This window comes from Sceloporus undulatus, chromosome 1 (assembly GCF_019175285.1).
Source record: "Sceloporus undulatus isolate JIND9_A2432 ecotype Alabama chromosome 1, SceUnd_v1.1, whole genome shotgun sequence".
In the NCBI taxonomy this organism is placed as follows: domain Eukaryota; kingdom Metazoa; phylum Chordata; class Lepidosauria; order Squamata; family Phrynosomatidae; genus Sceloporus; species Sceloporus undulatus.
The window spans coordinates 43,803,301-43,831,248 of NC_056522.1; the positions used below are offsets into that span (position 1 = coordinate 43,803,301).

Below are 27,948 nucleotides of genomic sequence, written 5' to 3' on the forward strand. Positions count from 1 at the left end.
TGCTAAAAACGTAAGTGTGACTGGCCCCTTTAACTACCATGGTCCAGTGCTATGGAATTCTGGGAATTGTGCTTTTGTGAGATGTTCAGCCTTTTCTGTTAGAGGGCTCTGGTGCCAAAACAAACTATAATTCCCAGAAATCCATAGCATTGAGCCATGGCAGTTAAAGTGTTGCAGCCATAGACACACATTTCATTTATTACTGTAGAAAAATGTATACTTCACCTTTTTAAACAGTCTCTCAAGGTGAGTTACAGCTTTTTCAAAAACTCCGTGCACAGCCCTTCCTCAGCTTGGTGACCTCTAGCAATTCGCTATGTTGTCTGGAGTGACAGGAGGTGTAGCCCCAAAAATTTGGAGGCCACCAGATTGCCAGAGACCGAAAAACACAGTAAACTCACAATCCTGAAAGCAGATTGAATAAATGAAACACATTAAGCAATAGCACAAACCACAACAACAAGCCAATAATTAAACCAAATTGCTGGCAAAACAGAAATGTCTTCACTACTACCATGAAGGCCAAGAGAGAAAAAGTTAACTAGATTTCCCACCAAAGGCAGTTCCACAACCTTGAGGCTGCTACTGTAAAGGTTATGCCAAGTGTCCTGTCCAGCCAGCGGCTTCTAAGAATAGAAGGATACAGAACAAGACCTTCATTTATTAATGTGGTGGGTAGGTGAACACATATATTATTCTATTTATATAGAATAATTCTATTTAACCAGAACAAATAGCACCTTGAATCATACCCCAGCCTTGAATTGTGCCTGGAAATGAACTAGGAAGGCATTTTCTGATGAAGGGCTCTAGCTCACATGGTGGAGAGGATGGTTTAAGAAAAACCAGCAATCAACAATTAATGTAACCAAATGTAATGTTGTGAGCCATCTTTGGTTCCTTCTTGGAAAAAGGTAGCATACAGATGATGATGATGATGATGATGATGATAACAATAATAGCATCAATGGAAATGGTGGGTTGAGATATCTTCCCTAACCTTATGGAGAATGGGGCTGAGGACAGGTGAAGCTGGGAATGAAACAGGAGTGTATTGACTTTCCTTCTTAAACAGGAGTATAGGAGCCTATTATCTTACCTAGCCCTAGTATTGTTATTGGTAGCAACAGCTCTCCTTGGTTTCAGAGGGATTCTTTCTTAGCCCTACTTGAGAATCCATGCTGCTTCCCAAATTAGATGAGATTTTAAGAGTAGCATGGTGTAAGGTAATGTTATTAATTCTGTTGATTCTCAGGAGCCAGGTTAGGTGGTTTGTACTTTGAGGGTGGGAATGAGTGACCCAATTACCCCCTCCCATCCAAATGAAAACTGCAGCTCTTGGAAGCCCTCAGGAGCAATGATTTCCCTCTAGAGCCAGGTATAAAGGCACATGCACATACTACGGGGATATCAAGATCAAAAGAAGTGATCACTTCTAGGTTTATGTGGGAACACATGGAGGAGCTGGTACAGCCTATAGAGGGATCATACAACCAGGGGAGTGGAGAGGCATTTTTACCTTCGGAGCATTTCCCAGACTGTTGTACATGATGCTAGACCAGAGAAACAGATAAGTGTTCTATTGATGTATTAACCACTTCATTTCCCATTAATTTTCCAGTCTCAGAAGACTGATACAATTTCTGAAACTACAAACAAAAATCCATCAGTTATACCTTTACTGGCCAACCAAAATGCACAATATACTTGTTGCAAGCTTTCGAAACTCCATGGTCTTCTTCATCAGGCAAGATGTTACAAACCAAACAGGAGAAAAACAAACAAAAACAACTGGAGATATTAGTCAGTCCTTAGTAAAGATGTAATGATGATGAGGATATCTGCAACTGTATGAAATAGACAATTTCTCCAACTGTATAAAATGATTCCATCTGGCTCGACCAATTACAGTTCTAGCCCTTGCATCACATCTGCATAGATTAAACCTTATGGGCCACTAATTCTAAAGGAGATACCTTGGCTGCCTTGTTTGCTTCTTTGAAAGCAAAGCCACAATTTGCTTTGTGCCCAGATGTCAGCAGGAGCACTTATATGGCTTATCCTCCCCAAGGAGGTGCAACTGATGCCAACATTGCAATTGTTTTGTCACCTGCTCAAGCCCCTTTTCTTTACCCAGCCATTGCCCCTGATTTATTTTATCTGCCCTATTGTATTTTCTGCTTTCTCTGTTTTTGTCACTGTGATGTAGTGTTTTTTTTAATTAACCATACTTGTACACTGCCCTAGTATTTGCAGGATGAATGGTAGTTTATAAATTGTGTGAATGAACAAAGGAAAACCATTTCTGCTACGCTGGCCATTTGCCCACTGCATTGCCATAGCACCAGTATAACAGAATATTTCTGATGTCGTTTTGGAAGAGCTGCTGACAGAACCAGTGCTTAGGAATCATGTACTGTAGCAAATAAATTGCAGTGCTCAGAAATGTAACAAATAATAACAGCAAATGTATTTTAAAAATAATTTGTTCTACAATGTTGTAGACCTTTCATCTGTATTCTGTGTATTCGCACCATAGATTCGCTTCAGAACAGAATGTTTTTCATAGATTATCCACAACCCATCTGCTGGGTTTTTATTTCATCCACATTCATCTGTAGATTATAAATATTCAGGTGTTGGAGGAAATGTAACACAATACTGTACAAATGACAGAGAGTGTTTTCTTTAAAGATTCATTGTTTTGCAGTCTTTTAATAGTCTGTCTAAAATGCATAGTTTGTAATTTTGCTTCCATGTTTTCCAGGGGGAAAGGGGATTCAAAAGTAAAAAAAGACAAATATATCAAAGAATACAAGCGTGTTTGTCACATTCTTACATGACTGTGAAGCTTATTGTAATTTGCACAGCCACAAACGAGTAGAGATCATATTTCAAATCTTGGGGTTTTCTTGACAAGATTTGTACAGAAGGAGTTTGCCTTTGTCTTCTCCTGAGGCTAAGAGGGTGTTACTTGCCTGAGGTCACTCAGTTAGTTTCTAGGGGGGCGTTCCCACTTGCGATTTAAAACAAATTTAAATACAGCGGTTCGTTTTAAAGCGATTCAAAATAAAGCGAGTGTTATCCCGCTTTTCAAATCGCTTTATTTGTATCGTTCTCATTTACGTAACGTTTTATTTTAATTTGCTGTAATTGACCCTGTTTCGTTCCCATTCAAGGATGAATCGGTGTATATTTAAACTGGTTTTGTTACTTTTTCGTTCACATTCACTTGTTTTGGCTGTCAATCAAAGCGACGTCATCATGATGTCACATTAATTCGGAGTAACATACACTGATGTAGCCTGTACCTGCGTTCCCACTACCTGGCCGTTTTTAATTCGTTATAAATTTCGCAGGTTTTTTTAAAAGAGCCAATCAAGAGGCGCTTATTCGTCCTCTTCTGTGTCTCCCCATATTAACTGCCATAACTCAGTGCTAGGGAATCCTGGGAATGGTAGTTTATTATGGCACCAGCACTCTCTGGCAGAGGAGGATAAATGTCTCACAAACACAACAAACACAACCATCCCATAGTTCCTCTGGAAAGAGCCTCGGTTCCCCAAATTCGCTTTGGCCGCCCCATGGGGATAGAATCTGTGGGGAAGATTGTTCCCTGGGCTGTCTTGGGAGCCATGAAGCGGGGATGTCCTGCAAAACCCATTCCATAGTTCCTCTGGAAAGAGCCTCGGTTCCCCAAATTCGCTTTGCCTGCCCCATTGATCTCTGGGCTGTCCTCCAAAGCCCATCTGGTGCTCAGGCAGAGGTGAAAAAGAAAGAATAGTTAAAAATGGTGTTCAATGGCTCTCCTCACACATGAGGAGCAGAGGGGAGGTTGCAATCCACCGGAAGAAAGGCTATTATGCGAATGGAAGAAAATGGCGCCAGCAATGCCGAAAGAAACCAAAGAGGGTGACACCCCCAGGCCAGCCCCTTGAGTGCTGCTCCTCCCATCCTGTGGAACCCAAATCAGACGCTGAAATGTTCCCATTTAAATACCGCGATTCCTATCTCGGATCAAGGGGTAACCTGGGGTAAAACCTACTATTTTTTTGCGCCGGTTTATAGGCTTCTGATCCGGGTTAAATGTTACGATTTGAATCAGATTCGAATCGCAGTGGGAATGATAGCGGGTTAATCTAGAACTGTTCTAGATTAATTAATTCAGGATTGAGTGGGAACGATACACCTTGGATTTGATTTGTAAACCGGTGTATAAGCAGGTGGGAACGACCCCTAGGGCTGAGCAAGGATTCGAACCTTAGTCTTCAGAGTCATAATCCAGTGCTCCAACCACTGTGGTACACTTGCTCTTGAAACCAGGTTATCTTTTGTCATTTGATGTGAGTTAATCAGTCTGAGAAACTAACTTGGAATGTGAAGATATAGAGGGCCAGCTGTATGAGTTCTGCCAAGTCTGCTGTCCACTTTAAGCCTGCGAGATCGATTAAATGTAAAAGGAAATCAAAAGCAGTGGCAGCAATGTTTTAAAAGCCTGGATATTTACTTTCTGCTTTTAAAATGTTACTTTCCTTTTACATTTAATTGACACTGTTGATCTTGCTATTGGTTTGATTGTGCTTCTGTTTATTGCCTATGCCACCCAGAGAGTCTGAGTTAGAGAACAACTAGAAAACTGAAGAAATTAATAAACAAATAAAAACAGGGACGGAGAGAGAGAAACATGAATACATACACATAAATCCAAACAATTTTAGGACCATCACCCCACATTGCCATTAATGGCCCATCTTTTGACACTGCTCTCTCTGTTGTTGTTGTGTGCCTTCAAGTTGACCTGAATAAACGGGAATGTTGGGCCAAAGCTAACAGAATGAAATTCAATACAGAGAAATGTAAGGCACTGCACTTAGGGCAGAAAAACAAAATGAATGGATATGGGATGGGGGACACCTGGCTGAACGAGACTATGTGTGAAAGGGATCAAGGAGTCCAAGTAGACCACAAGTTGAACATGAGTCAACAGTGCAATGCGTCAGCTAAAAAGGCCAATGCAATTTTAGACTGCATCAATAGAAGTATAGTGTATAGATCAAGAGAAGTAATTGTGCCACTCTATTCTGCTTTGGTCAAGCCTCACTTGGAATACTGTGTCCAGTTCTGGGCACCACAATTCAAAAAGGATGTTGAGAAACTGGAGCATGTCCAAAGGAGGGTGACTAAAATGGTGAAGAGTCTGGAAACCATGTCCTATGAGGAATGACTTAGGGAGCTGGGGGTTGGACTGCATGGTCCTTGTGGTCTCTTCCAACTCCATGATTCTATGATTCTAAGTTATGGCACAAAGGCTCTCTGACAGAGAAGGCTAAATGTCTCACCAAGTTACAGTTTCTACAATTACATAGCATTGAGCCATGGCAGTTTAAGTGGTGTGAAACCAGATTATTTTTGCAGTACAGATACAGCCTCTATTACCTTTCCTCAGAGAGACAATTTTCTTTCTGAGAGCCTCTTTCCAAAAGCATCTTTCAGAAGCCAGTTTTCCAACCCTTCTTGACTCTTGAGGAAAAGAGGGGGGTGTTTCTTCTCTGAAGTGGTGCTTGGACAAGTTGCCCTTGTGTATCCCTCTGCCTCTGGTCCTTCTCCACTAAAGTCTTGGAAAAAAAATTAAATATAAAACAAACAGAAGTCACACATGGATTATTATTTACATTCACACTCTTCAGACATTGCCTTTTATGCCTGGCTTCCAAAGCTAACTATGCTTGGGGCTTCATCAAGTTATTAGTCCTGTCCCTTGAGTGTTGTGGTGGTTGTTGTGTGCCTTCGAGTCTTTTCTGACTTAAGGTGACCCTATCATGGATTTTTCATGGCAAGATTTCTTCAGAGGGGGGTTTGCATGGCCATCCTCTGAGGCTGAGAGACTGTGACTGGCCCAAGGTTGCCCAATGGATTTGCATAACTGAGCCAGGATTCAAACCCTGCTCTCCAGAGTTTGGCTGCATCCTCAAGGGGTTTGACCCCGCTTTAACTGCCATGGCTCCATGCTATGGAATTCTGGGAATGGTAGTAGGCTCTCAGAAAGAAAGTTGCCTGCCTGCCTGTTGACTTAAAAGGGGAAGTATTCAAAAATATAGCGGTGTTAGTCTGTAGAATCAGAATGTAGAGACCTTGTAGCACTTTTGAGACCAACTGAAAGAAAGAAATTGGCAGCATGAGCTTTTGTAGATTTCAGTCTACTTCCTCAGATGCATTTGGACCAAAAGCATCTGAGGAAGAAGACTTTAGTCTATGAAAGCTCATACTGCCAACTTCTTTCTTCCAGTTAGTCGCAAAGGTACCACAAGATCTCTCTACATTATTGCTACTGTTGTTGTTGTTATTATTATTATTATTATTATTATATCCAAATGCATCTAAGGAAGTAGACTTTTCTATGAAAGCTCCTGCTGCCAACTTCTTTCTTCCAGTTAGTCTCAAAGGTGCCTCAAGTTCTCTCTACATATTAAAAGGAAAAGATAACAGATGAAACTCACTGGGTGACCTTGGGCCCATAAGTCACACACTCTCTCAGCCTCAGGGGGAGGCAATGGCAACCCTCCTCTGAACAAACCTTGCCCATGACAAAAGCTACCATTCCCAGAATCCCATAGCATGGGCGGTAGCATTTAAAGCAGGGTCAAAAATGGACTATTTCTGCCCTGCCACCATTCTACGCTGGCTCTCAGTTGTCCTTTACTGTGGATGCTTGCCTTCAAGTCGTTTCTTGGTGAGTTTCTTCAGGGGGGTTTGTCATTGCCATCATCTGAGGCCGAGAGAGTGTGACTTGTCCAAGGTCAGCTAAGGAGGTTTTCCATGACCCAGCCTTTAATGCATGCTAATAACGTTCTGTCTTAAATGAAAGGGTAAGCTCCTTCCCACAAAGTCTACATTTCTTTCAGTTAGTCTCAAAGGTACAAGACTCTCTCTACATATTTTTCATTATCATCATCATGATCATCATGTCCAAATGCATCTGAGGAGGTTTTCAGAGTCTGGAGCAGGGAGCTGATTCGTGGGCACAGTTTTCCCAGCGAAGGTGGTCCAAAAGGGATGCGCATGAAACCACCCTTAAAGGAGTGGAGACAGAAGAGAGAACCATCCTAACGCCCGGCTCCGCCTCTGAGCTGCATGGCAGGGACCCCCTGGCGCCCAGGGAAGGAGCCAGTCCTGGTTTGAGCCTTGGCCAGGGCTTGGAGACCGGTTCGAATTCCTCCTCGAGCATAAAAACCCAATACTCTCTAGCCTCAGAGGATGGATATGGCAACCCCCTCCCCCCCCACACACACATTTGAATACATCTGAGGGAGTAGACTGAAGCCTCCAACGCTCACGCTGCTAACTTCTTTCAGTCAGTCTAAAAGGTGCCACAAGGTCTCTCTACATCACATCATCATATTATATCAAAACGCCTCTGAGGAAGTAGACTGAAGCCTCCGGAAGCTCAGTGTTGCCAACCTCGTTCCGAGTTAACCAAAGGGGCGACAAGATCATCATCATCATCCATCATCATCACATCAATCAGCTCATCATCATCATCCATCAAAACATCACACCATCGCAGTCGATATGCTCTGAGGAAATAGACTCAGTGGCTGGAAAGCTCACTCGAAACTTCCTTTAGTCTCAAAGTGCTGCAGGATCTCCTCCTCCTCCTCCTCCTCCTCTTCCCTCCCAAAAGCACCTGAGGAAGTGGACTCACGCTGCCAACTTCTGTCTTTCACGTCTCTAAAGCGCTACAAGATCTACATCATCACCACAAACACCCTCTCCTCCTCTCCAAATGGAAGTAGACTGGGTGTGGGGAAAGCTCCTGCTGCCGCCTTCTTTCTTTCTTTCTTTCTTTCTTTCTTTCTTCCTCCCAGGGTCTCTTTCCCTCCCTGTCTCTCTGAAGAATCTTGCCCGGAAGGGGTCCTCCTGGGGTGGCCATAAAGGGGGCGAGGACTTGAAGGCGGCACCCAACGACGACGCCGAGAAGGGAGGAGGAGGAGGGTTTGTCGGGAGGAGCCACTCGGCGGTTCTCTCTCTCCTTCTGTTCGCTCTGCTCTGGCTGAGGCTGAGGAGACCCTCCGCTGGGCTAAGCCCTGGCAGAAGTGGTGGAGAGGGTGCTCCCGTGAAGCCTCTCAGGAGCCAGGCTTGTTGGGGACCAGAGCCCCTGGACGGAGGAGGAGGTAGCGGGTGGGCTGCTTCTTCCCCTGGAAGCCCTTCTTCATCCTGGCCCCAAGGCCCCTTCTCTACGGGGCCCCTTTCGGCAGAGCCCCGTCCCTTTTGCCCAGGGCTGGGAGGGGGCAGGGACCACCCTCCTTCCTTCCTCTCTGTGGGGCAGGAGAGCACCGGGTTGTATTTCATTTCATTTCATTTTATATTTGTATTTACTTTTATTTCATTTTGTTGCACTTTATTTTAATTTAATTATTTTTAATTTATTTTAATTTTTATTTAATGTTAATTTTAATTATTTAATTTAATTTCCTTTTCTTCCTTTCCTTTCTTCTTTCCATAAGAGACCCAAGGCGGCGCCCCTCATCCCCCCCAGTGCTTTTTCCTCCTCCTCCTCTCTCCTTTCTCTCCCTGGAGCCGAAAAGTTTTAGGGAAGCATAGTTTTGGGGTGTTTTTCCCCAGGCTCTGTGGCAGGTCCTAGAAGAGCTTGTTCCTGACGCTTCGCTGCTGCATCTGTGGCTGTTCTCTTCCAGAGAAGGGACCTTCTCTCTGTAGGGGGGGGAGGGTGCTGTTCTCCCCCAAAATGGCCCATGAAGGCTGTGAAAGCCCTCTCCAAGAAGCCCCAACTCCCACCTGGAGGCGCCTGAGGGATGTGGAGAGAGAGGAGAGGGAGAGGAGGAAGAAGAGTTTTCTGAGGTGACTCTGCCTGGTTTCCCTTCTGGAAAGGGAACAAAAGGGGGTCCCTCTTTCCTGCCTGGAACCTGGTCAAGAGGCTGCCTCTTCCACTAGACTTTTTCCACCATGGCCTTCACGTTTGCCGCTTCTGCTACATGCTCTCCTTGGTGCTGTGGGCGCAGCCCTCATCTTCTTTGCTATCTGGCACGTGAGTAGACCTTCTCCACTCTTTCAGGATGCATCCACACTGGAGACATAACCCAGTTTGGAACCACTTTAACTCTTTCTGGGTCAAGGCTCTGGAATTCTGGGAGTTGGATTTGTTGTGGGGCCGACGGAGACAGAGCTCCGCTCTGGGCCCCATAACAAACTCCAACTCCAGAATTCCATAGCCTTGACCCAGAAAGGTTAAAGTGGTTCCAAACCATAATGATATGAAGAAGTAGAGAACTTGTAAAGAATCCCCATCCTGGATCAACATTGGAGTTTTCACACCGGGGCTGATTTTGGGCATTCGAAAGATTCAAGTGCATAGAAAGCGTCCCATGAATAAAGAGGAACATTAGCAAGTAATATAGTAAAAAATAACTTTATTACTGCCATTTAGCCAGCACAGGCAAGTAATAGTGCCAATGGTTACTTATCACATGCAATAAAACGAGTCGGAAGGCTTGTCGCCAAAAGTCAAAAGGCACATGAGTGGCACAATGACCACAGGAATGGCGGGGGTTTGTGCAACACCGTGCAGAACCATTTCCTGTCATTATGCAACATTTGTGGGATAAACTCCCGCTCTCCTTTGTTGATGAACTCCACTGATGGACATGGGGATTGCGGTCAGGAAATCGGAGGAAGATTAAGACTGGGGAGGGCAGCTATGAAAGAGCTAGAAAGGTTCTAAAATGCAAAGTTAGACACTGAGTTGACAACAAAAGTTTAGAATCACACAAGCCATTGTATTCCTCTATTACCCTGTAGGATGTGGAGCGTGGACGTTAAGAAAGAAGATAGGAAGAAAGCCATTCATTTCAGATAGGTGCTGGAGAAGAGTGCTCAGGATCCCATGGACAGCCAAAAGGACAAACAAGGGTCCTGAGAGATCAAGCCGGAAACCTCTTTGGAAGCCAAGATGACCAAATTGAGGCTGTCGTACTTCTGAGAAGGGAGGACTCATTGGAAAGACAAGAATGTGGGAAGGTGAGGGAAGTAGGAGAGAGGGAAGGCCACATGCCAGTGGATGGACTCTGTATAGGAGGTCATGGTTTTATGGGGTTGCGGAATTAAGCAGAAAGATGGAGGACAGGGGGTCTGGAAACGTCTCATCCATAGGGTACCATGAGTCGAGATCGACTTGAGGGCAGTTAACAACAATTATTATATTATTATTATTATTTATTAAGACAGAAATGGCTTTCTGACTGAAGATGTGGTCCAGATACATACATGACTAAAGATCAAAGCAGGGTGAACAGATAGTCCTCAGTGCAAAAGAGGAGAAGGCACCATATATGCAGGCATTCCTTAAAAAAAAAAGGAAGGACATGACCAAAGAAAAAGCCAAAGCCACTCCTAGGAAGAGAAATTCACGCTTCTTTGTCCTGCTCAAATGGAGAAAATTTTGAATCCTCCTGAGCGAAAGTGGAATTGTAGGACAGATGAAAAGGAGGGGCTGTCGGGTTACCCTGCCACAGCCACAATGTTCACATTGCCTCACAGGCATGTTTTTTCTGGTGGGCTGAAACCATTCCCTTGGGAGTCGTTGGGGCTGTGAAGGGCAGCTCAGAGCCGCGTGGTGGTGTGATTTGGAGTGGTGGACTACAACTCTAGAGACCAGGGTCTGATTCCTCGCTTGGCCAACGAAACCCACTGGGTGACCTTGGACAAGCTACATGCTCTCAGCCACAAGGGAAGGCAATGGCAAAACCCCGACAAAATCTTGCCAAGAAAACCTTGTGATAGGTTGCCTGGGTCACCATAAGTCAGAAACAACTTGAAGGGCACAGGCTTCTTCTTAGCCAGAGTTGAGTGTCCTCAGGTAGAAAGCTTCCAGGGTCCTACAGATGCAGCAAACTGTTTGTGCTTTTTGTTGTGTCATGGCATTTTTTTATCAGGGATCAGTGACGGTGGATTTACAGTCTCATAAAATCTAAAGTTAGAAATGAGTGCATGGGCTACCTAGTCTAATGCATATGAAGGAATACACAACCATAGTACTTCTGAAAGATGGCAATCCAGTTGTCTGTTTAAAGATCTCCAAAGAAGAGTGTACAGTATAGCACTCTCCAAGCAGTGGCAGTATGTCAACTGTCAAACAGCTTCTTATGTTAGGTGGAATCTCTTGATATGTGCCAAAATAACTTGCTTTGTCTGGCTTCAGTGTTATTCACCTTGACTTGGGTGATGCTGGGTATATTTGTTGTGGTGTCTCAGGACCTTACCACACAGGGATTTTTTGAGTGTGGAGTAGGGTCAGTTTGCATTGGTTGAATGCGTATTCGCGTTATATCGCATGGTTTTCCACACTGTGAGCTCAGAATACGTATTGACCAATGCGATATAACATGAATACGCTTTGGCCAATGCGTATTCCATGGCGGGGTTCCGAACTGAAGGCAGCCGGCTCCTCCGTTTTGTGAGTCGCAAAAATAGTGGAGTCACGGGATCCGTATTGATGGCCAGTGCGAAACCTCTGCGGCTTTGCTTGGTGTACATCCAATCCGCTGGTTTCCTGCAAGACCAACGGGTTACAAATTTCCCATGATGCTGCGCTGGAATTTCCCCATCTCATTCCGTTGGCCCTTTCCCCTTTCAGGACAACCGCGGGGCGTGGGAGCGATTCTTCCACTGAACGAGTAAAGCGAAACCTTTTGGTCGGGGGGGGGGGGATGTATATGTAATATGTTGGTGTGTGTGTATACACACACATACACACACACACACACACAAAGATGTGTGTGTAAGCATATAATGCAGCGTTACATTTTGGCTGCTCCACAGTTTGTGTGTGTGTGTGTGTGGTGTGTGTTGTGTATACATACATACATAATATGTATATGGTATATGTAAATGGTGATATATGTATATTAGATCTAATATATATAACACCCCACACCACACACACAAGATGTGTGTATAACATAACATGCAGATTACACTTCACTAGCCTCCACATTTATGTGTGTTTGTGTGTAATATATATATGTATATGTATAGTATATGTTGCCTATATCTGTAATGTATGTATAAACACACACACACACATCATCACACAGACAGCGTGTGTGGACACAATAAATACGGCCTCACACTTTTGGTTGGGCTGTGGGGCACCAGTGTGTTTTTGTTATTATATATGTGTTGTGTGTGTGTGTTTGATATATATGTGTGTGTGGTGTGTGTTGGGCGATCATATAATTAAACGCATACGACAAATGTGTGTGTAACATAAAAAGGCATCACACTTTGGCGTTCCACTCATGTGTGTGTGTTGTGTGTGTGTGTGTGTGTGTGGTGTTGTATGTATATATATATATATATATATATATATAGATATAGATATATAAACACTCTACAGACAAATATGTGTGTTACACATGGCATCTCACTTTTGGCTGTACCACTATGTGTATATATATAAGTATGAATGTATATATATAAGTATGTATGTATGTATGTATTTATGTGTGTGCATACACGCACACACACACACACACATGTATACAGATGGTGCATGCCCCTTTCGTAAGTGGCTAAAGGCAGCAATTCTCGTGATATTATGTGCTAAACATTGACCTCATTCTTCACCCCGGAAGTTAAAAATGTTGCGCCCCATTCAGAGCCCCACAGAGCATGCGCAAGGCTGCCGATGCGCATCGGCCAATACACTTTGTATTGGGCTGGTGTGGTTATCCAATCTGCACTTGCCTCACTTTGCCTGAATACGCATTGGCCAATTCACAAAACCTCGATTCAGAAGGCCGCCCAGGTGTGAATGAACGATGCGATATGACGCGAATATGAATTGGCAAAGCGTATTCAGAGAGCGCAGGTGTGAATGAACGATGTATTATAACACGAATACGCATCAGCCAATGCGAACTGACCCTACTTCTGTGCTCTGTGTGGTAAGGTCCTCAGACAGCAAAATATTTTGAGCTGGTTCTGGGGAGGTACTCAGGTGCATCTTTTGTGTAGAAGGAAGGTGTGTCACTGGGTAGTGGGGGTACCTATACATTTGTGCAGCATCAGTATGAAGGGGCCATGCCTACAGAGGAATGCTCATACTGCTTCTGCACATGAAAGTGAGCCCTGACCAGTTATGATTCCAGTTCACAAGGGAGATGCCCCAGGTTGCACACGGCTTCTTCACATTGACCCTAAAAATGTGGTGGCCAATGTGCATGTTGCCATGGAGGAAGTATGGCTACTGGGTGTAATCCTGTGACTCCTCACCCCACAATGTTAAGTGAGTATGTATGTTTGTGAAGACCTATTTTGAACTCTCCTATCAAGTAACCAAATCAGTGTAAAGAAATAAGTATTGTACATGTGAAACAAAACACTGATTAGAATTATTTCTGATCCTTGCCTCATGTCATGAGTTTGTATTTCCCCCTATAGCTGGATGTAACCTTAGTCGAATTATTCCACTGATTACTTGGTAGCAAGGGATAGTCTGTAAAGTATGATGCATATTTGAAAGGGACAGGTGGGAAGGTATGGATCATTGTAAGCACTTAAACCTGTCACTTTGTCTGAATGATGAGGTTTTCAGATGGTGATGAAAACCAATGTGTTGAGATTAAGGCTCTGTGAAGGTCTGGTTCAAATCACTATTGAGCTAACGCTCAGAGCTGACTGAATGATGCTGGATTAGACACTGTATTTCATTGTAACCTACAGAGTTTTTGAGAGTTTAAAGGATACTTGGGAGGAGAGAGAGTCGTGTATGGTGTCCTGTGCTTCATGAAGGAAGGGCAAGACATATATGTAGTAAATAAAGAAAAATGTATTTGATAAAATTTCTTATAACAACACGGACTTTTTGCTAATCATCAAAAATAAATAAATGAATAAATAATATTTTATACCAATGTCAGCCTTTTCCCTGTGTATTTTATGCACAAAGACAAGCTAGACACTCCATGCATCTGAGGAAGTAGACCAAGTCTATGAAAGCTTATGCTACAACTTTTTTCACACACAGAAGACTTCAACAGACGGGCCTTTACGGCGTCCTCATTACGTGCGAGGGTTGCCTGGTGGGCGGAGCGCCTACATGCCCGGCAACCCTTGCACATAATGAGGGCGTCCAGCTGCGCAGCACCACCCACACGGGGCTCACAGCTATGACGTCACAGGTACACAGTGTCCAAACTGCGCTGTGCAGCTGTGACACCATTGGGGCGTCTTTGCAGGTTTGCTGCGGCACAGCTGCTTTTTATTTCTCCTTTTTTGCTGCGCAGCAGTGTTGCACAATCTGGTTGCTGTGGCGCTGCTGCACAGCAAAGAGAGGCGCCTCCCTGGCACCTCTTTCTCGCGTTCTGTACCCTGCCTTAGTTTCCAAGGTGCTACAAGTTCCCTTTGCATACTGATATTCCAAGGTGCTATGTTTCTGAATTCTGGACAAAATTTAGACAAAAGTATTTAGCGGGTAACAACAACACAAGGTGTGTTTTATTCAGGCAGATTTTCATACAATAGTCTTTTTATATGACAATAGTATTTTTAAATGATTGGTTCAAATTAGATGTTTTATTTAGAAACCAGTCAGTTTGTACCAGTCAGATTTTCCTGAGAAGGCATATTTTAAAATGTACGAATAGCAAAAGCAGAATATTTTTCTGAGCACAAGTATCCATATTTGTTGTAGTGCTGATTTCAAAATGTGCCCAAGAAGCTTTCCTGTTCTTGATGATGAGGTCATATGAATTTGTTGTCTATCTGATTCTCTTTCCTGGAAATGTAAAGGCCAATATTTGATGGGGTGCCATTCTTGAAGTCGAAGACACGAGAAACGTACTTCAGAAAGATATGCTAGATGGCTAATTGGATCTTCTGTCTCTTTTAATTTATTTCATCAGCATGTGTGTGTGTGAGAGAGAAATTAAACAATATTGATGTACAATAATGATGGATGGGTAGGCCTTGACTGACTATTTTCTAAATGAATGAAAAAGATGTGAGAGAATCACCCATAGACTTCTACTCTCTTGTCTAGCTTAGCCCTCAGATTTATATCACCTGAAGACATAGACATCATCATCTGATGGAGTGTTCCTTTGTGGAAAGCCTGATTAACCTCCAGAAATTCGTATCTCTTGGGGTTTCTTACAGAAATAGCTACATTATTGTCATAACATGATGGAATGCTGTTTTTGACAGCTTGCTCCTCAAAATATTTTCCATTACAGTTTGCAAGTTAGCATAGTGAAAACATAAATGTAAATGAAACATCTCATCAGACCCAGGTAGCCTCTGGATTGCCTGAATCACTGTGTCCAGGAAACCAGGTGACAGTGTCATATGTCTCCGTTTACAGTTGTGTCTGGCATTGTTAACCAAGCCAAATTTTTTGGTTACACAACATTGTGCTAGCAGTGTCCAGAAGCTTGTTCATTTAGTTGATGCAGGTCAAGTCTTTTCATGTGCCCTGACGGTAGTCCACCAAATATGCTTTCTTTAACCTCTTTGAACAGCCTTTCTGAAAGAAGAAAGTGCAGATTATAAATGTCACTATAAATAAAGAAATAAAATGATTTCCCAGTCATACATTACAGTGGGGACAAGATCACTGTGTGGTTCTTGAAGTGATCCCTGTCTTTCTCTGCATCCCCCAGAAGGATATGGAAGGAGGCTGAAACTTGTCCTCTTTGCTAGCCGGCTGAATTGTATGTGCTGTGATAAACATGGCAAGTGGAAATAGACGGAAATCTTTCTTTTTGGTTGCATGATATACTGCTGGCATTTGGAGTACTAAATGGACCACTGTTATCGTTGTGTGCCTTGAAATAGGCATGGTACAGACCACCCAAAAAGGGCGGCCTGCCGGCACCTGTTTTTCTACTGCAGGGAAGCCGCAGCCGCCAAACCGCATGGCTTCTTGCTGGCAGAAAAAGAACCTGCAAAAAGCGGGTTCTTCTAACACTGCGGTGGTGGTGTAAGAAGTGTGTCACTGGAGCACTCGTTATGTAAGCACCATGCGACACCATACAGACGCAGCATGGAGCTTACGTAACAATGGCGGCACCCATGTATACAGAGCACTGCCATTGTTACACCCTCGGCACGTGCTAGGATTGAGAGGCATGTGGGCGCTTCGCCCCAAGGCAACCCTAGCATGTGATGAGGGCGTCACAAAGAGCCCATCTGTTCCGGGCCATAGTTTCTGACTTATGGCGACCCTAAGGCAATAATAATAATAATAATAATAATAATAATAATAATAATAATAATAATAATAATATGGGTATGGTACAGACCTCCAAAAAGGGAGGTCTGCTGGCTCCTGTTTTTCCTCCACAGGGAAGCCGCAGCCACCAAACTGCGCAGCTTCCCTGTGGAAGAAAAAGAACCTGCAAAAAGGGGGTTCTTCTAACGCTGCGGTGGTGGCATAAGACATGCGCCACTGTATGTAAGCGACGCTGTGCAGATGCCATGCGGACACCACACAGCACTTACGTAACAATGGCGGCGCCATGGGAAAAGCGGGTTCTTTTTACTTTGTGGTACATAAGCGCTACGTGGCACCATGCAGATGCCATGTGACACTTATGTAACAATGGCGGCGGCAGGTATACAGAGCACCACCATTGTTTCACCCTTGTCACGTGCGAGGGTTGCGGGGCGTGTGGGTGCTCCGCCCCCAGGCAACCCTAGCACGTGATGAGGTCATCACAAAAGATCCATCTGTACTGGGCCTATGTTACCATTAGGGTACAGCAAAACCTAGGTAACCAATAGCTATCATGTTTAAACCTATGTCATGGGCACACCTTCAAGCAAATGCTGTTTGGTCTGAATTGTGAAACCATTCAGATCTTTATATCTGAAAATGTTTTCCTAATAAAGGGAAAGCGTTACACTTCTTTTTGAACACTCTGGAAAATCTCAGCTTGTGGTATGTGTTTCTACCTGAAGGAATGACAAAAAACTAAATGGTTTTGTTTTCTCTCTCATTAGATTCACTTATGTTTTCTTGCTGGAATGGGATCATCTAGGTCAGCCTTACCCAAACTAATGATCTCAAATGTGTTGGACTATTAATAGCAATATCCCCAACCATCATGACCAATGACCATTTTGCTTGGGGTGTTAATCAAGTTGATGAAGGCTGACATAACTCCTATCCTTAAATGTGGGAGGGGGTTCCTTGTTCTGACAGTTGATAAAAGTGGTGACTATAATAGGAGACAGTGAGCATAGTTTTATCTTTCCCTGCTCTGATGGTCTTGTATACCATGGCAATTTTTTCACAATTAACTACAGCTTAAAGTTTATCTAATTAGAACATAAAAAAACTGCTTTGCATGATCTTGTTTGTAATTTCCTCAATTCAGACATATTTTGCTCACATTTTATTAAGTGTGTTGGGATCTGATCTAGTTTGGGCAATGAGCAACACCATGAGTACAATTATACCTCAGTTAACAAAATAGGTTGTTAACTAATAGGGTCCTTGTTTAACTGAAAGTTTGGTACTAGAGGCAAAAATAACATGAAAAGGTGAGGGATAGGTTTGTCCAGCACAGAAAAAGGACAGTTCAGTATGTTTCAGCAAACTTTTTATTCAAAATGAACAATATGCACATGGGAAATGACACAACCAGGTCATGTGTAAGTAAACAAAAACATCCGAACATTCTAGAGACAATTTGATGGCTTCTTCCAAAATGCACACAGGAATTACTTTTTCTCTCACTGGCCTCCACTTAGGAATTCCATGTCTGCTGGCCAAACTTATTGTTGTTGTTGTTGTTGTTGTTGTGTGCCTTCAAGCATTCTGACTTCCGGTGACCCTAAAGAGAACCTGTTACAGGGTTTTCTTAACGGAATTTGGCCAGAGAGGATTTGTCCTTGCCTCCCTCTGAGGCTGAGAGAGTGTGACTTGTCCAAGGTCACTCAGTGGGTTTACATGGCTGAGCGAGGATTTGAACCATGGCCTCCCAGTTTTCTAGTTCAAACAAACCACTACACCACACTGGCTCTCGGGCCAAAAATCCATGTTTTTTATTAATATGCTGCAGGGGGGAGCTGCTAAGGCAGGCTTATCTACTATCCTCTTTTATCTCAGATTTTCTGTTCACATATACTCAGTTAGGAATTCTGGAGGCAGCTGCTTCTTTCCTTGCCTGTACTGTATTGCAGTAAGCTCAGTTGGAACTGATATTATTTATTCATTTATTCAATCATTCTAAATCTGTCCTCCATCCTTAAGAGATACCAAAGCAGTGCAGAACTATATTTCAAACCAGTATTCTTACGGCATTTTCTAGTTGTATTGGATTTCAATTCATATCATCCCTAGCCAGAAGGGCTGGCTGGGGATGATGGAACTGTAATCCAGCATAGCCTGGTTTAAGAAGGGCTAATAAAACCATGTGGTGAATTGACTAAAGTCTGCTGATGAGCTGATGACAGTTGCTGCACCAGCCTGGCTATTAGGAAGAATGAAGGGGATGCCCCAGACTGTAGCTGTGGGGCACTATTAGCAATGGCAATAGCAATAGTAATAGCAAGTACATTTCTATACCACTTACCGTCATGTGCCTTCACTTAAACACTTCCTAAGTGGTTTACAATGTGTAAGCTATTAAAGAGCAGCAAGTTGTCATTTTTAAAATGTGGTACCTGTTTGTCTGCCTGACTGGTGGGGCATAGGGTTGCCATAAATCAGGACCTCCAAACCGGGACAAATGTAGGACAAAATTATGAAATGTAGGACACTTTTTTTAAAAAATGGAGCCTCCATTTTAAAAAAAATCATGTCCTACATTTCATAATTAAATCACTGGCGGCCCCCGCACGCTCCTTCCCGGCCTCTCTGGAGGCCTCGGTCTCCTCGGAGGCCGGGAAAGAGGGCGCTGGGCCACTGGCGATCTCCAGGGCCTCCTCTCCTTCTCGGTCTCCTCGGAGGCCTGGAAAGAGGGCGCGGGACCGCAGGGAGGCGGGGAGGGTGGCGTGGCTGCACGCAGGAGGCGTCGCCTCCCCCTTCGCCTGCTCCACCCAGGCCTCGCTGCCCTCCTCTTCCTCCACGCGGCCATGTGAGGTGGAGGAGGAGGAGGGCAGCGAGGCCCCACGGGTTGCGGTGCAACCCCACTGCAACCGGGGTTTTCCCGGTTTTTGGCGGCACCCATGACGGGAGCAGGCAGGTGCCACCAAAACCGGGAAAATCCCGGTTGCAGCCGGGTTATGGCAACCCTAGTGGGGCACAATTTCAAGAACTGAAATGTGTCTGGCTAATGCCAAAAAAGCAAAGTTGTCACTATAAAGGAAGTGAAAATCCACTCAAAACAAGGAAATGGGCAGGGGATTTAAAGGACTTTTAAAGGACTTCTAAAGGAGGAAGGAGATTTTAAAAAGTGGGCAATTTTTTTAAAAAAAGTCTTAAATCCCACAACGTTAAGGGAGCAAGTGACATGTTTGGGCTCTACCTTTCACGCTTTAGTTACTTTGATTGGTTTTATTATAGGTCTACATTGGTTTTATGTATAGTTCTACACTGCTTTAGTTACTTTTCCTTTAGCGGAGGGAGGGTATGAGGATACACTACACACCTACTCCTTTTGTGTGTGTGCATGTGTGCTTGGCAAAGCAGCTCAGAGAATTTGAAGGGTAAGAGAGTGCCGACTTCCTCAGCCACTGAGTTCTTGCAATTAAGTGAGTAACTATAACAACTGACTGCTTGAAAATGCCACCCCAACAGTATCTGCAGTGATGAAAGTAGGAAGCAAAGGAAAGAAGAGGCACTCAGCACCACGGAGATAGACATTGTGGGTGGAGAAGATGTAAAGAGTGATATGAGAATGTTGCTACTGAAGGCTGAATTCTTGCAGATGGGCACTCCACAGCCTGAAGAGATACACACTTGATCTCCACTTTGATTCACAGTAACTATTGGAGAAAACACACACACACACACACACACACACACACACACAGATAGATGATTAAAAGCATATGTTAACTTCTTTAAAAAACCTAAATATATGTCTCAGTTGAATCCTCCCCCCGCCCCTGGAACAACGCTCCTCAGGCCTAGCTTCTTTCAAGTGTGTTAGATTACAACTCCCATCACCTTTCTAGTGTAGCCACTGGGATTATGGGATTTGTTATCCCTCTCCATGCTATTAATAATTTAATTCTTACTACTTGATTTATGCCCCACCTTTTTCTAATACTGAGGTTCAAGTTGGTTTACAATAATGAAAAGAAATAGAGTCCAACTCACTTATTGTTGTCATGTGACTTCTAGTCGTTTCCAACATATGGTGACATATGGTGACCCTACCATGGGGTTTTCTGAGGCTAAGAATATGTGACTTGCCCAAGGTCACCCAGTGGCTTTTCATGGCTGAGCTGGGATTCGAATGCTGGTCTCCAAAGTTGTAGTCCAATGCTCAAACCACTACACCATGCTGGTCTCTTAAAGGCCCTTACAAAGACATTAATTAATTAAAAAGATATTGTTAAAATGCATTTAAACTAACTATAGCATTAAAACCACTTAAGACTGATCCATTAAAAGACAAAAAAAGAAAAAAGGAAAAAAAGAAAGAAAGAAAGAAAGAAAGAAAGAAAGAAGAAAACTGTTATAGTTTATTCCTAAATTCTTGTCAGAACAGAAAAACCTTCACTTGCCTAGAGAAGGACAGCAAGGAAGGTGCCATTATAGGCTCCTTTGAGAGGGAATTCCTCAGCCTGCCAGGAGCCTCCAAGAAGACCTCCTTCTGTGTTTGCACTAAATGTGCATGTAAAGGTGATGGAGCTGAAAGAAGAGACTCCAAAGATCTCAGGGCCCATGCAGCCACAAAAAGGAAGAAACAGTCCTCCAGCTAGCCTGGACCCAAGCTATTTAAGGCTTTATAAGTCACAGCCTGAATTGTGTTTGGAATAAGACTTGGAGCCAGTGGTGCTGAAGTTGAACGCTCCCTGCTGCCAGCCCCAGTTGGCTCCCTGACTGCAGCTCATTTGTGCCAGCTGAAGTTTCTGAGCACTTTTCAAAGGCAGGCCCACACAGAGCATGTTAATAGTAAGGCAAACAGGAAGTGAGTAAGGCTTGTGTCACCGTGGCCAGATCAGACATATGTAGAGGGCGTCATCTTGGCGAAAGATGTTTTTAGAAAATAACTTAAGGTGAAGTATCTTCTCAGTGATTGCATTGCTCTGTATTTTTGTATTGTTCTGACAGCAGCAGTAAATGTTCTGGAAAGAAATTTAATTTCTTTGTCAATTTCTGAGAGTGTATTTATAGATATATGAATAACCCTTACGTGAGTAAACAGTGCAATGCAACCTTCGAAAAGAGCCTACCTTTTGAAACTCAGAGAACCTACCTATTTTGCTATGAAAAGGACATCAACTGACATTTAATAAAATTTCTCTTACTGTGTTCAGTATCCATTGTCCTTATAAGTACTCATTTTTGACATCTCCTAGCTCAGTGTGAACATGTGCAAAGCAGTGGCATACAAATCTCATGTAAATGTTTATATGTGGCAGCTTTCTCTTATCAAGGCTGGAAGTCTAAGCTCCAGAATTGAATGACTGCAGCTGCCAAAATGGAATGTGATGAAAACTTTGTCTAGGGATAAGGGGGCAGGGAGCCATAATGGTAGAGGGGAATAATCTGGTAGTGTAGAAATGAGCCAGAGTGAGAGTAGAAGTAGCCTTGTTTCAGGATTGTTGTTGTTGTTGTTGTTAACTACCCTCGAGTCGCTCTTGACTCATGGTGACCCTGTGGATGAGACATCTCCAAGACTCCTTGTTCTGCTTAGTTCCTCCAAAGTAATTCCTATTACCTCCTTAATAGAGTCCATCCAGGTAGTGTGCAGCCTTCCTCTCTTTCTGCTTCCCTCCACCTTTCCTAGCATTATTGTTTTTTTCCAATGAGTCATGCCTTCTCATGATGTGTTCAATGTATGCCAGCCTCAGTTTTGTGATCTTGGCTTCCAGGGAGATTTCTGGCTTGATCTCATCTAGGATCCATTTGTTCGTCTTTTTGGCTGTCCATGAAATCCACAGCAGTCTTCTCCAGCACCACATTTCAAATGAATGGATGTTCTTCCCATTTCTTAAATGTCCAGCTCTCATGCTAATAGGGAAAGCAATGGCTTGTATGATTCTAACTTTTGTACTCAGTTATATATCTTTGTATTTTATTATTTTTTCTAGTTCTTTCATTGTTTCTGGATAGTTTTTTGTTATTTGCTATTGGCTTCGACTTATCGTAACCATATGGTAACCGTATGATGCTATCAGCTGCCCTGACCTGGCTTCCTTGATTAATAATAATAATAATAATAATAATAATAATAATAATAATAATAATAATAATAATAATATGTTTTATTTATATACCGCTATTCCAAAGATCATAGCAGTGAACAGCAAGTAAGCTAATTTGCCCCCAACAGTCTGGGTACTCATTTTAGCGACCTCAGAAGGATGCAAGCCTGAGTCGAGCTTGGGTCCTTTTGCTGGTCTTGAACTCGCAACCTTGTGGTTTGGAGTGAATGGCTGCAGTACAGGCATTTAACCACTGTGCCACCAGGGCTCCAATCAATCCACCTATAATGTGGTCTGTCTCTTTTCCTACTGCTTTCCACTTTACCCTCCCCCCGGTTATTGTCTTTTCCAATGCGTGATGTCATCTCATATTTCCAAAGTATGATAGTTTAGTCATGTTGTCTTCTAATCGGAGTTCCAATCACTGACAAAGGCATAAGAAGCAGAGTTGCATCTCCTGCTCTACCATCTTAGTCCTAAAGAAAGTCTCCCCTCTGAAGCTAGTGCCCCATTGTATACGTTTTTTTAAAATAATAAAAAATAAAATGTGTCTCATTTTGAAAACTTGTTCTGTTTCGAGGTTGATTTTCTGGTTAGGATTTGTAAAAAAAATTGTTTAAAGTAATGTAAGGTATATGAGCAACTTCTAATGCTTAATAATATGAAAAAAACAAATTGTATTTCTTGGGGGTTGATCAGACAGGCCAGGATAGTACAGGCTGGTTCCTGGGCTGGCAGGGGGATGGACAGCTATTTACATGTTTGACTGCTGCCATGCCATGGACTCGCTACCGCCATGCACCTCTTAACTTCCTTCGCGTTCCCACATCAGACACAGCAGTGGGGGTCTTCTCAGTAGTGGCAACAGTGGAGGAAAGCATGCGGGCCTTTTAGTCTGCCAGGGTTTAGAAACTCTGTGGCAAATGGTGGGTCATTTTGATCCATGTTAAGGCCCCTTTGTACTGGGAATAGACTGGGATCACTGGACCAGTATACAGTCTGCCCAGTTCTAGCCTGATATTGGCCTGTGTCATACGAACAGGACAACAAAAGGCCAGGGTAATCATGGGCCTTTTGGCCTGTGCGGACAGTTCCTTGTTCTTGTTTGCAGTTTTAATGTCAGACTTTATTTCCATAAGAATCCAAACATCTTCCTGTTTGTGCTTCTCACAATATCTTTGCAATTCTATCTACTGAATCAACAATCTATAATAATGTTTTCAATAAATCTTCTAGCCAAAGGGCTATTTAGTACAAATAATAATAATAATATTAATAATAATAATAGTGCCTGGGTGGGGATTAATGTCATCTCAAGAAAGAAGAAGAAAATAGTACAATTAATGCAAGTATTAACACAGTCTTTAGTACAAATGCCCTAGTTGGTACCTACAAGGGGAGGAGCTTGGCAAAGCCTTATCTGATCTGATCAGTTATAACTTGTTGAGGGATCTATGTGGGAAAGAATATAAAACCAGAAGTTTGCCTGCCAAGTAGTTAGATAGGGCCTTTTAGGAAGAACAAAATAGCTGGGACTAGGAACAGTTAGGAACAGACCATAAGTGTGAGAGGGAATTTTGGTTTTAACAGAAGTGTTACATTATTGTATTGTGTATGGCATTGATATAATGCTAGAGTATTAGTTTATGTGTTACATAATAAAACTTTTACTGCTTCATTGTTTATCTCTTTGCCTGGATATTTTTACTTAATAATTAATGAAGAAAACCAGTCACGCAGTACCAAACTGAACCCACCAATAAGTACATCTGCCTGTCCAGTAGCCTGTCCAGTATAAGTGTCACATTGCAGCCCAAGAACCAGACCCAGGAATGTGGTTTTGAGGGTAGAAGAGAAAGACAAAGCAATAGGATCCCAAAGATTATAACTGTGAAACCAGCATGAGGAGGGAATCCCTCACAGTACCTGTCTATTTAAGTATCTTCCACAGGGAAAACTGTTGATTGAAGGAGTCAGGTTTGTGATCATTAGTCAAGATAAGAGGAATTCATAATGGAAAATATATTATTGCATATGCTGAGATAACCAGATTAATTCTTCATTTGATTTTGTTTTACTAATTGGTCTCACTTAATTTACAAAAATACTTTCCAAAATAGATTTTTAAAAATCACATTAGGTGGAATCCTGTACACAGTTCAGAATGCTTTAATTCAATGACACTCCTAAGAACTGCTTAGGTAACTTTATTTCAGATGCCATTTCTTCCACCTTCCTTTGCCAGTTCCTTGGATATTACACTGTTCTCAAAGTATGTTGCTATGCAACTATTTTCCACTAGTGCTTTTTCAAAGGGAGCTCAAGTTAGCCCTCATTGTAGAAACCATTTAAAATGCCTATATCCTTTGAATTTGATTGAGTTAGCTTGGTTGTGCATTAAAGATTTTTTAAAAAAGGAACACTTCAACTGGAAATCATATACTTTAAGAAAATCAAGAGAAGAAGCGTAATGCAGTACACAAATGACATATGTGAAGGAAGTAAATGATGGTTAAATTAGACATATTGTTAATGGAATGTGGAAGAGCCAGTTGCGTGTTCTTTCAGTCTTAAGTGGTTCAGAAATGATGTAGCAGTATAATTAAGCCTTTTTTTCTAGATAGTTTATTATTTTAAAAAGCTGGTGAGCATTAACAAAGATTTGCTATATTAATATTAATACAAACATTTTGTGATATTTTCAGAGTAGGTATAGTAGTGTTTAGTTTAGTACTTCAAGGGAAGTATTAGTAGCACTATTATTCTTTGGTCAGACCTCACCTGGAATACTGCATCCAGTTCTGGGCACCGCAGCTGAAAAAGGATGTGGACAAGCTGCAGTATGTCCAGAGGAGGACAACCAAAATGGTAAAAGGACTGGAAACCATACCCTATGAATGGTGGCTTAGGGAGCTGGTTATAATTAGCCTGGAGAAGAAAAAGTTAAAAGGTGACACGATGGCCATGTTTAAGCATTTGAAGGGATGCCATATTGAGGATGGAGCAAGTGTGTTTTCTGCTACTCCAGAGATTAGGACACAGATCAATGGATTCAAACGATAGGAAAAGAGATTCCACCTAAACATTAGGAAGAATGTTCTGACAGTAAGAGCTGTTTGACAGTGGAATATGCTGCCTCAGAGAGTGGTGGAGTCTCCTTTTTTGGAGGTTTTTAAACAGAGGCTGGATGGCCATCTCTGTGTGTGCGCGCATGTGTTTTGATTGTTTATGCCTGCATGGCAGGAGGTTGATTCTGTATTCTTGTATGGTAGGGGGTTGGACTGGATGGTCCTTTGTGCAGGAAGAAAGATAGAAAAGTGTGGGCAGAAGGGCTGAGCATAGGTCCAATTTTGTTTAAAAAAAGTAGTAGTTCAGAACTATTTATTTTGCTGTGCTGCCTCAAAAAGCTTACAGGATTCACTGTGATTTATGTACACTATATGACTTAATGTATTTAATGCATGACTTTGATTTGTAACATGTAGTGATAGAGCTTGAGTATCTGTCCCATCCTGCTAACTTAGTCAGTCTCCTGATTTAGTGGTGTTATGCTACAAATGCTTATTTTGTGGTGTTATGCTACAATCACTGATTAGCTGTCAGCAGTCTTTCCAGCATTTGAACAACAATTTCAATAAGCATGACTCTTTTCATAATATGGGATGAATAGAGCACACATTATAAGTCATTAATTGCTTGTCATTTTAGACCAGTTATAGAGTTCAGCAGCTACCAAGGAACTTGTGAAGTTACTCTGACTCTTAGTGAGCCTTCCTTTTCAGGCATTAATGCAGGAGTACAGAGCTTATGAGAATAACAACCATTAAAATCACTGGGAGTTAATTGTATTCTGTTAAGAATACTAGAGTATATCACTCCCACACACCTTTTGATTACCTTTAATAATTGCAAAGTGGGAGAGGAAAATGCTAATCCTTAAAAACCTCTATTTTTAAAATGAGAAAATAAATTCATAGCTAATTGGATTCATAATGCGCTCCCCCACCTGTTGTGCCTAGACGATGTGCGTTCATAGAGACAAACTGATCACATCTATGTAACATGTACTGCGGTATTTATAGCTATAGGAATCAATGGACTTTGGAAGATTATAGACTTGTATGGGCCATGAGGAACTTGAAGCCACTATGTACAAACATACATTCCTCCTTGATAATATACTTTCACCAGGCTTGAGTGTATTTCAGATACAAGCTGTACAGTTTAGAATTTGGCTTGTTGATGCAAACGTGATCGTGCAGAGTAAACCTGGAAGCCTTGAAGATACACAACTGTTAGCTGCTGGAGCATGCCAGGAAAACAGCTGCTAGAAGAAAGGCACATCGACTCCCGGCTTATCTCCACAGAGGCACTTTGTTTATTCGTTGCCAAAGACACACGCAAGAACAATCACCAACACCATCCACCAACTACAAACCCACACTGTACAAACAGACATCTGAGCTTATATACACATTTGCCATGTGGCAATCCAGCTCAACCAGTTCCTGTACAATTTCCTGTGAATCTTGGAATATCTTCCCCCTTGCAAAGATGACACAGTATATTTACATCTTGCTACGTGCTTCTGGCACACACTGTGACCTTGGACATCACCTGCTGGTTTGAGTCCCAGATGCAGCCAATTCTAGGCATCTGCAAAGTGAATAACCAAAATGTTACATCTGAACATTTTCATACAATCTATACATTAACATGGCTTCCTAGGAATTTCAACATAAAAAGGAGCAAAGGAAAGGAAAAAAGAAATGTCAGCACCTTTAAGACTAAGAGCCTTATCACATGAGAAAAGAAAGAAGAAATGGAGCTAGAGAGGAGCACCTTTTTCTATGCCTTACTGCATGATGTCTTAGCACTTCAGTTCTCTTTTCATGGCAGATGGTTTTAAAAGCACATCTTTGGCTAGCTGGAAAAATCTGTTTGACAAAAGACATGCTTTTACTACTCCCTCCCACTTGGTTTCCAGACCTGTTACCCTCCCAGTTATCCCAGTCTAGAAATATTCCAGGTCATTGGTATCCTTCTTAAACTGTGGTGTCCATAAATAGATACAATAGTCAAGGTGGGGTCAGGCTAAATTGAATACAGTGGGACCATAGTCCCTTGATCTGCACTATAGTTCTGTTTATTTGGTCCAGAATTGCATTGGATTTTTAAAATTAATTAATTAATGCTTCTGCATCACACTGTTGACTTATATTTACCTTGTAGTCCTTTAAGACCCCCTAGAACCTTTTAATATATACTACTATCAAGCCAGATGCCACCTTGGTCCAGAGGTTTTTCAGCATGTCAGGAGGACTGTATTCAGAAGATCAATGAATCTACTGAATTCAGTCAGAAGCATCTTGGAAAAGATACTTGCTCCACCTGTTTCATGTTTCATTCTCAGATTTCATATAAAACAGGGTAGTTAAGGACTTTGAATCACAAACATTCTAGCAGAGAAGGAAATCGAAATTAGTTTTTTTCCCATTCAAAGTTTACATATGGAGATTTGATTGCAGTTATTATTTAGTGACATAGTTTTGTTGGAATGAATTGACAGTTATGTTTGCAGCAACTTTAGAGAAAGCAGATGTGCAA

At 42.4% G+C, this 27,948-nt stretch overlaps 1 protein-coding gene across 1 annotated transcript in view; it reads left to right on the plus strand.

Annotated features, from left to right (window-relative positions):
- The first annotated feature begins 6,646 nt into the window (after positions 1–6,646).
- The window catches only part of CNIH3 (cornichon family AMPA receptor auxiliary protein 3), a 107,676-nt gene continuing 86,374 nt past the window's right edge, over positions 6,647–27,948 (plus strand). The window contains exons 1-3 of the mRNA XM_042445513.1: positions 6,647–6,730; positions 7,895–7,992; positions 8,887–9,043. Coding sequence (XP_042301447.1) covers positions 6,647–6,730; positions 7,895–7,992; positions 8,887–9,043 — 339 coding nt within the window. The remainder of the gene's footprint in view (positions 6,731–7,894; positions 7,993–8,886; positions 9,044–27,948) is intronic.